The 8,719-nt window shown below is 38.0% G+C and overlaps 2 protein-coding genes across 3 annotated transcripts in view; both read left to right on the top strand.

Moving 5' to 3' along the window:
• Positions 1–581, top strand: part of LOC107753954 (splicing factor 1-like) — an 11,022-nt gene extending 10,441 nt beyond the window's left edge. The window contains exon 13 of the mRNA XM_016570242.1: positions 5–581. Coding sequence (XP_016425728.1) covers positions 5–174 — 170 coding nt within the window. The 3' untranslated portion in view covers positions 175–581. The remainder of the gene's footprint in view (positions 1–4) is intronic.
• Positions 582–2,865: 2,284 nt separating this feature from the next.
• Positions 2,866–8,719, top strand: part of LOC107753953 (glycogen phosphorylase, muscle form-like) — a 14,020-nt gene continuing 8,166 nt past the window's right edge. The window contains exons 1-9 of one of the 2 annotated variants that reach the window (XM_016570241.1): positions 3,205–3,241; positions 3,949–3,986; positions 4,795–4,896; positions 6,534–6,612; positions 6,711–6,814; positions 6,907–7,038; positions 7,769–7,880; positions 8,071–8,153; positions 8,256–8,399. In XM_016570241.1, coding sequence (XP_016425727.1) covers positions 4,825–4,896; positions 6,534–6,612; positions 6,711–6,814; positions 6,907–7,038; positions 7,769–7,880; positions 8,071–8,153; positions 8,256–8,399 — 726 coding nt within the window. In that variant the 5' untranslated portion in view covers positions 3,205–3,241; positions 3,949–3,986; positions 4,795–4,824. Of the gene's footprint in view, positions 3,242–3,948; positions 3,987–4,794; positions 4,897–6,533; positions 6,613–6,710; positions 6,815–6,906; positions 7,039–7,768; positions 7,881–8,070; positions 8,154–8,255; positions 8,400–8,719 lie in introns of both variants that reach the window. The other variant, XM_016570240.1, reaches the window with a different exon arrangement.

Raw genomic sequence — 8,719 nt, 5'->3', positions numbered from 1 at the left:
CCTGGTGCGCCCCCTCCTCCCCCACCCCCTCCACCTGGCTCAGCAGGCATGATGTACGCACCTCCTCCCCCACCCCCACCCATGGACCCTAACTTTGTGACCATGATGGGGATTCCCGGTATGCCACCTTACGGGATGCCCCCTGCGCCTCCACCGCCTCCGCCCCAGAGTTAAAGGCTCTGTTTAGTCTCTATGGGCCTGTGACCATGCAGTGATGCCTAAAATATACATCACAGAACTGTACCTAGTTCTGTTCATTTAACAGCTTGATGTGATTAGTTGCTAAAGGTTTATTTTTTTGATGGCCTCTGTTCAGATTTGTTTCCCATGCTTGGACACAGAAATCGAGTTAGTGAGAGGGACAGACGGTGTGGTTAATTTTGTAAATTTGCTTCAATTGTTAATGATTTTTAACTGTAGTATTTCTTCTGTTGGTTGAGTATTTGTTGAACATGTTGATGTGCAGGGAATGTGTTTGTTTTTGTTTCTGCCAGCCTGCTTTCATGTTTTTTTTTTTTTAACCCCTCTCCAGTTAGTAAAAATGACATCTGCTTAAGATTCAGTTAGCAACATTCCAACAGGGGCCAGTTGCATAAACTTAGCCACCATGTTAAGACTGTGTCTTAAGAACTAGTTTGACCAACTAGCAGTTGCCAAGGGGTAATCAGTCTTACTTTTCCAGTACAAATAAGACCAATCTACCTTTCCATAACTTAATTAAAAAAGTTATGACCAGCTTTGAAGAAAAACTATAGCCACCATGTTAAGACTGTGTCTTAAGAACTAGTTTGACCAACTAGCAGTTGCCAAGGGGTAATCAGTCTTACTTTTCCAGTACAAATAAGACCAATCTACCTTTCCATAACTTAATTAAAAAAGTTATGACCAGCTTTGAAGAAAAACTATTTGGTGACTAACTTTTTAAGACTAGTCTAAACAGTTTATGCAACCGGCCCCAGGTGTATAAACAACCATTTACACTCTTAACCAACTGTGCATTTGTTGCTGCATAGTACAAGGCATTTATGTCTTCAAGATGTTGTAGATGATTGGCTTACTCTATTAGGTGGTCCGTATAATTTTTGTGCTCGCCTTGTATCCCATCCCTCCCTAAATTGTTTTTATTTAAAAGAACTTTTCATTAATTGCCTTCCAAATGTATTTCAATATTTTTGTAATGAAGCATTCAACTAAATAAAAGTTGGCATGGTGTTGAATTGTCATCTCTCACATTTGTTGTACTAACATCAAGTCTTTCTGCTTAGTATTAACCATCTTAACTCGAATTTGGTAATTAATGGTAAGGGGTTTTTTTCCTTCCAAGACATTTAAACTTTCAAATATAAACTTGTTTTTTTTGTGTGCTTAACACCTAGTGCTTAAAACACACTAGTTGTGTTATTTTTGTTGTCTTGCTGCTAAATAAAAGAATGGATGCTTTAACTTCATTTGAAGAAGTTGTGGCTTCAATTTACTTTGACAAAATCGATACGCCTGTTGTGCACAGGGTATAAGAGGTAGAAGTGCAGTCTGAGAAATTGGATTGCAGCTGAAAAAGCAAATAGGCCATAATAACAAGAGCGTGCAGTTAAATGGTGGCTCAAGGGACTGCATTTTTGCTGGACATTGACATCAAGTTGGTTCATTCCGGGAGATCAGTGTGCAAATGCTGCATTGTTATAGCATATAAATGTTAGAACGTTTTTAAGGTTAAGATTTTGTGAGAGCATTAAGTGAGACTTTTTCTTGTAGTTTTTTTCTGTCATCTCGGTTAGCAGTGTGCGAATTATTCAGTGCCTTTGCTTTCAGAGTGGTCAACTTTCTGTAAGAATACATTCGTTTGTGTACGCAGTCGCGCAACTGTCTTCTGGGACCCCTACTCCATTAACGTCTATCAACTAAACCAATAACTAACCAGTTTTTAATGTCTGTAGATCTAGCGGTTGTTGCTATGGTTACCTCCACGCGCAAAGGCGATTTGTGTTCTGTATATTTTCTGTTCTGTTCTATATTGCTATATAAATAAACTTGCCTTGCCTGAATTTATTATTACCCGTCCAGCCTGTAAATATATAGTAGCCATTAGTGTTGGGGGTAACGCATTACAATTAATTAATTTAATTTATGCATTTAGCAGACAAGTAACGCGAGTTACGTAATCAGATTACTTTCCCCCAAGTAACTAGTAAAGTAACGCATTACTATTTAATTTACAATAAAATATCTGAGTTACTTTTTCAAATAATTAACTCCAGTTACTTTGTTTTCCCATTCATTGACTGACTCTGGTGTTGCCATGTTGAGAGAAATCGGGAGTAAGTGCAGAGGCGCTGTGTGAACATGATGTTACTGTAGTTCTAGACTAAATGTGAACATGCATTTACTCATCTCACCTGCACAAAAACAGATTCAGTATTCCTCAAAATGAATGAAAACGGTGCAATGCAAACCTGCACTAATTAAATGTATTAAATAACACAAATGCATCTTTTATGCATTTAATCCCATTTTATTAATCAATATCCTTGCTGCCGACCTTCGATGATCCAATTCAGACATATTAATAAGCAAAAATGACTTAAAATAAACATGACATTTGTTTTTCTTTCTTTTTTTTTTCATTGCTGAAGAGTGTTGAACTTTCTTCTCCTGCATTCTATGCTTCATGCAATCCAGAATGGCTGAGGCGTATTCTTCACTTTTGGTGTGAAAGGGCCTTTACATGTGCCAAAAACAGAAATTTATTTAGTTAATAAAAAGTAACTAAGTAACGCAATTAGTTACCCTTTTTAAGGGAGTAACGCAATATTGTAATGCATTACTTTTAAAAGTAACTTTCCCCAACACTGGTAGCCATGTATAGAGGGGAGCGCGCGTGACCCTGAAGCATCTGCTGGAGATCACGGTGACGCGCGTCGCAACACACGCAGGACAGGAGGCGTCACGTAGACTAATATCCCTGGTGCACGAAACCTACTATTATATAGCAATCTACAAGATGTCCAAGCCACTAACGGACCAAGAGAAGAGGAAGCAAATTTCCGTGCGAGGTCTCGCCGGGGTTGAAAACGTCGCAGACCTCAAGATCAATTTTAATCGCCATCTGCACTTCACTTTGGTTAAGGACCGAAATGTTGCAACGAAGCGCGACTACTACTTCGCCCTGGCGCACACCGTCCGCGACCATTTGGTGGGAAGATGGATTCGGACGCAGCAGCATTACTACGAGAAAGACCCGAAAGTAAGAAAGTCAAATGCCGCAGTTTCATCCTACAGTCCGGGGCCGCACGTACACCACTGACAGACGGGAGGAGGGGCGAATCACACAACCGGGGACATAATGTTGCGCAGTAGCCTAGAGCCGCAACACTGCAAAATAAAAAAAGAAACATTTCTATTTTTCTTGCAAGTGTAATACTGTGGTATTTATATTGCATCAGGAAATGCCGCTTAAAACTAATGGTTCGGCAGATAGCAATGCTTTTTTTTTTTAACAATTGCATGACTTCATGCCTGCATTCAATGTCCTGCAGATCAATTGACACGAATGTATTGGAAGAGCTTTACTGTGTGCCCTTGACAACTGTATCAACAGGTCAAATTGTTATTGAATAATTGTCGAGCGTGCGAGTTCGAAAAATAAATTAATATATGCACATCTTGGTTAAAACAAGTAGACCTAACAGTTTAATTTCTCTTATGCCCAATTGGAAACATCGGTGAAATTGCTGCACTGAACCGCTGAATTTACAAAAAATTCAGCAAAAACATGTTTTCTACATAATTTCAGCAGTTGATACGGTTTTTATTTTTTATTAACGTTACACGTTTAGATTTAAGTTTAAAAATCTTCTACTGATTGAATATGTTGTTGTCATCATAATGTCATCATAATTCTTGCATGCATTATTGTGATTGGTTTTCTTTCTTGTGTTTATTTTCATACAGAATTGTGATTGGTTCAGTCCTAAAACCGGAAAGAGAAGGTCTGGTGTTGCCACAATGAAGCTAGTTTATATACTTTATATATGTATTAGACTATAATTATAGACCTCATTAGCAACTTGTATTATAAGTGGTTAACTACTGACAGTATTTTACTCCAACATGCATAAGTAATCCTAAAACTTGAGTTTACCTACTTTGCAAGTACTCATAATTCCTACAGGAAATGTAAAATTCTATTTTCTTTTCTTTTTTAATTCTAAAATAAAGAGCTAAAACACTTTCAGTCTTAAAGTAAACAAAATAATAATAATAATAATAATAATAATAATCGAAGGGTAGGATACTCTTTCTTTGTATTTGGAATTTGTCTGGCATCCCGACGGAGTGTTTAACCTTAAATGTTGACAGCTAATGGTGCTATTTTTACATGAGCTACGTGTCAGAGACACAGTACACAAAAATTCTTCTGTCCTAACCTTTGTTGTCATTTATAGACAAGAGGCTAAATATTACAAGCCATTTTTTTGTGCACTAGCAAATCCTCCATGATAGTTGTCATTGTGCGACGTACAATGATTGAATGTTTTGCAGTGGCGGTCAGTGAGGTCTCAGACGTCCATTACAGATTAGGCTTGTGTTGTGCACCTGTCACAATAATGCTTGTCACTAGATAGGCTAGTCTGCTCAGCAGCAAGGGCTTTCATGGCTCCTACTTCACTGTTGCTCTAAATGGCGCTCAGCTGTTGGTGTTAAATATAAAAACATTTTTTAAAATAAAAAATGCTCTTTTTAAAATGTTATTATCTTTACTTTTTTCACCTTTCTCCTTCTTTGTCTCACCTCTAGCGTGTGTACTATCTCTCTCTGGAATTCTACATGGGGCGGACCCTTCAAAACACCATGGTAAACTTAGCTTTGGAGAATGCCTGTGACGAGGCCATCTATCAGGTGAGAGGAGATATGTACAACTGAACACTAATAGCAAATTGAGTGCTGCAGTGATGAAGTATTTCTGTATGCCAACCTGCAAGTTAGGAGAGGATTTTTCCATTAGCTTTTGAATAATTACAGTAGGTATTTCTGTGGCCAACAGAAATGTATGATTCTTACATGTTTTGTACATCATGATAATCTTCACAAATGAACACCTAAATACAATTGCCAGAAGTAAAACAGTAAACGTAGGCTAAAAAAACAAACTACACCACGGTTGCATGACGTCAGCGGCACCACCACTAAGCTTCCAACAACTTTTTCAGTCTTTATTTTAATAACATTTCCTGAAAGTTTGATCACAAGGGGTATTACTGATGTAGTTTATGTCATAGAATAGAACATGAAAATATTTCAAGCACAGCAAAAACCCATAAAAGAATCCTTTGAATTTAGGACAGTGGAACCAGAAGTGCTAAAATAATAACTTGTTTCTGGGTTTTAGCCTAAAAGCATGTGTCATCTATGCCAGTGGTTCTCAATTCCAATCCTCACCACCACTCTGCACATTTTGTATGTATCTCTTATTGCTTCAGACGTTTGTTCTATTCAACCGTAAGTGCCTTGCAAAGTGGACATCCGTACATCACGGGTTTCCCGTGCTCAGGGAGTAGGGAGCAAAGAACACTGTGTAGGGACCATGTCAATCACAACACAGTTCATGCATGGAGCTCTCTTCTAACGAGCTGGCTATATGAATCAGGTGTGTTAAATAAGAGACACATGCATAATATGCAGAGCGGTGGCACGCGAGGACTGGAATTGAGGGTTAAGGCTAGATGGCATACAGCAAAAACTACTGGACATGCGCACATCAATATAGCGTAATTTTTCTCACACTGTACAAAAATAATTACTATTTTTGCATTATTGTAAGGGGCAGGTTTAGGGTTGGGATTGGTGTAGACGTTAATAAAACACAATCTAATAGGTAGAAAATTCAATTTATTGTTAGCTTCCAGTTTTTGCTGTATCCCTTCTAGCCATAATCGGAATTGAGAACCACTGATCTATGCAGTTGCAGTATCTATAACAAAGTGAATGAATTGTGTGTAATTTCTGCGCCCCTAGCGGCACAGGCAGGAATTGCAGTCTTTCTGAATGGCCCTATACTGGGTTCTACATAACAACGTTGACTCAGCCAGTGGTGTGTGTTTGGGTTGGAACTATTAATTTGTCTAAATAGAGGAGATCTTTAATACATTGGGAACATTATCTGTTAGTATTCCATTCACATCAATGCTTTACCTTTAAAAAAATTAAATTTTGTATAAAGAAAGAGGTCATTATCAGTCACCATCATCACCAGTGATACCATAATAATAAATAAGGAGCTATAAATAAAGAGCTTATGGATGATCTAGAGCTGTGTGTACATGCATTGTAATACTGCTAATCTTGGATCAGTTGCTACTGGTTCTTTAATTCCAATTAGGATATGAATCATTCTAGATGTACACTGCTATGCTGAGAATACCTACAAATATGTGTTTGATAAAAGATGAGACCAGGCAACAGAGCATGCTTCGTGCTCTCAGAGGTTACATACCTTCTTTAGTTTCTTCTTGCTCTCATATTCTGTTTCTTCTCAGCTGGGTCTGGATATGGAGGAGCTGCAGGACATGGAGGAGGATGCTGGCCTAGGCAACGGAGGCCTTGGTCGACTGGCAGGTGAACTTAGTCTCTTTAAATGTGCTGATCATAAGATTAATAGAGGGCTTGTGTTTATGGGATGGTGCTTTAATTCACTTTATTTTCTTTTTCTGCAGCTTGTTTCCTGGACTCCATGGCAACCTTGGGCCTGGCAGCATATGGATATGGAATCCGATATGAGTTTGGAATCTTTAATCAGAAAGTTGTGAATGGCTGGCAGGTAAAACATACTTGCAACAGTATCTCAGTGAAATGTTTTTCACCTCTCTTGGTGCATTTGGCTCTCAGTAAATGACTGACATTATCTGGCAGGTGGAGGAAGCGGATGATTGGCTGCGTTATGGCAATCCTTGGGAAAAAGCCCGGCCTGAATACATGCGTCCTGTGCATTTCTATGGTCGAGTGGAGCACAACCCTGATGGAGTGAAATGGGTGGACACACAGGTGAGAGCAAAGAAACCATGTATCTACATTTATTTGGTATGGAAATGCCTTTATTCACATTTTGAAATACAATCTATTTTTTACTTGTACATGACCATTCAAGTTTGGGGTCAGTAAGATTTTTTTTTTAAAGACATTCATACTTTTATTCAGCATAGAGACAGCATAGAAACTGATAATAAAGACATTTATAATTACAAAAGATTTATATTTCAAACAAATGCAGTTCTTTTGAACTTTCTATTCATCAAAGAATCCTGAAAAAAATATATCTTTGTTTCCACAAAAATATTAAGCAACACAACTGTTTTCATATGAATAGTAATATAAAATAATAATAATAAGAAGCCATCAGTTTATCATATTAAAATGATTTCTGAAGGATTATGTGACTCTGAAGACTGGAGTAATGGCTGCTGAAAATTCAGCTTTGCCATCACAGGAATACATTACATTTCAAAATATATTAAAAGAGAAAACAGTTCTTTTAAATTGTAATAATATTTTGCAATATTACTGTTTTTATTGTATTTTCTGATCAAATAAATGAAGCCTTCTTTCAAAAACATGAAAAAAACGTATCTTTTGAACAATAGTCTACATCAGGAAGGTCAGTAGAGCCTAAAGCAGAACTACCAATATGCAAAGCAAGACCCAAATGGTGTCATTTTTTCATATGTACTGTATCTGTACGTTTTCCCATTACATCTGTACCTGTTTGACTCACCAGGTCATCCTTGCCCTTCCCTATGACACACCTGTCCCAGGATACAGAAACAACATTGTTAACACAATGAGGCTCTGGTCTGCCAAAGCTCCATGTGAATTCCACCTCAAAGACTGTGAGTTTTCTCCAATCAATCAATGAATGATCGTCAGACATTTTAACATTTAACATCATTCATTTATCATTCTGTAAATATCTAGTATTACATGTAAATGTAATTTATTAATAAAAATCTGTTGAATGGAAGTACAAACTGTGTCTTTAAGCCTTAGATCTTATAACAGAATTTCTGTTTCCCTAAACAGTTAATGTTGGTGGTTACATCCAGGCCGTTCTGGACAAGAATCTAGCTGAGAACATCTCCCGTGTGCTTTACCCTAATGACAATGTGAGTGCAACTCAAGTCCACTCAAGTGATTCATATTAAGAAACAAAACTCATGACTCTTGGAGCCTAAATGTAGACAGATCCTCCTGTTTGTATATGCCAGTTCTTTGAGGGGAAAGAGTTGCGTCTGAAGCAGGAGTATTTTGTGGTGGCTGCGACTCTCCAGGACATCATTCGCAGGTTCAAAGCCTCCAAGTTTGGCTCGACTGAGGTAGTGCGCATGGATCTGACCACACTGCCAGATAAGGTAAGACAGCTCGGGAGCTCTTTGTTTCATGTTAACACACTGGACTGTAGAGAACATTCAACACAGTTCGTGTCATATCTGGTGTGATTTATTCACATTAATACTGAGCGATTTCAAGTTTTCCTTTCTCTTTGGAGTGTTACAAGCTGTTCGTGAATAGATAAGATCCCTAAAGTTGCAAAGACTAAAGTCTCAAACCCAAAGATATATTCTATTTAAAAGTTAATACTCGTCCACGCCCTCCTAAAACGCCTCGTTTAAACATGCCCCCACATATCTACGTCACTGTGTGGGAAGATTTGCATAACACCGCCCAAACG

Source organism: Sinocyclocheilus rhinocerous, unplaced genomic scaffold (assembly GCF_001515625.1).
Source record: "Sinocyclocheilus rhinocerous isolate Xijiao unplaced genomic scaffold, SAMN03320098_v1.1 scaffold831, whole genome shotgun sequence".
Taxonomy (NCBI): domain Eukaryota; kingdom Metazoa; phylum Chordata; class Actinopteri; order Cypriniformes; family Cyprinidae; genus Sinocyclocheilus; species Sinocyclocheilus rhinocerous.
The sequence above is the reverse complement of the archived record's forward strand: the minus strand, read 5'-3'. Positions and strand labels throughout refer to the sequence as shown.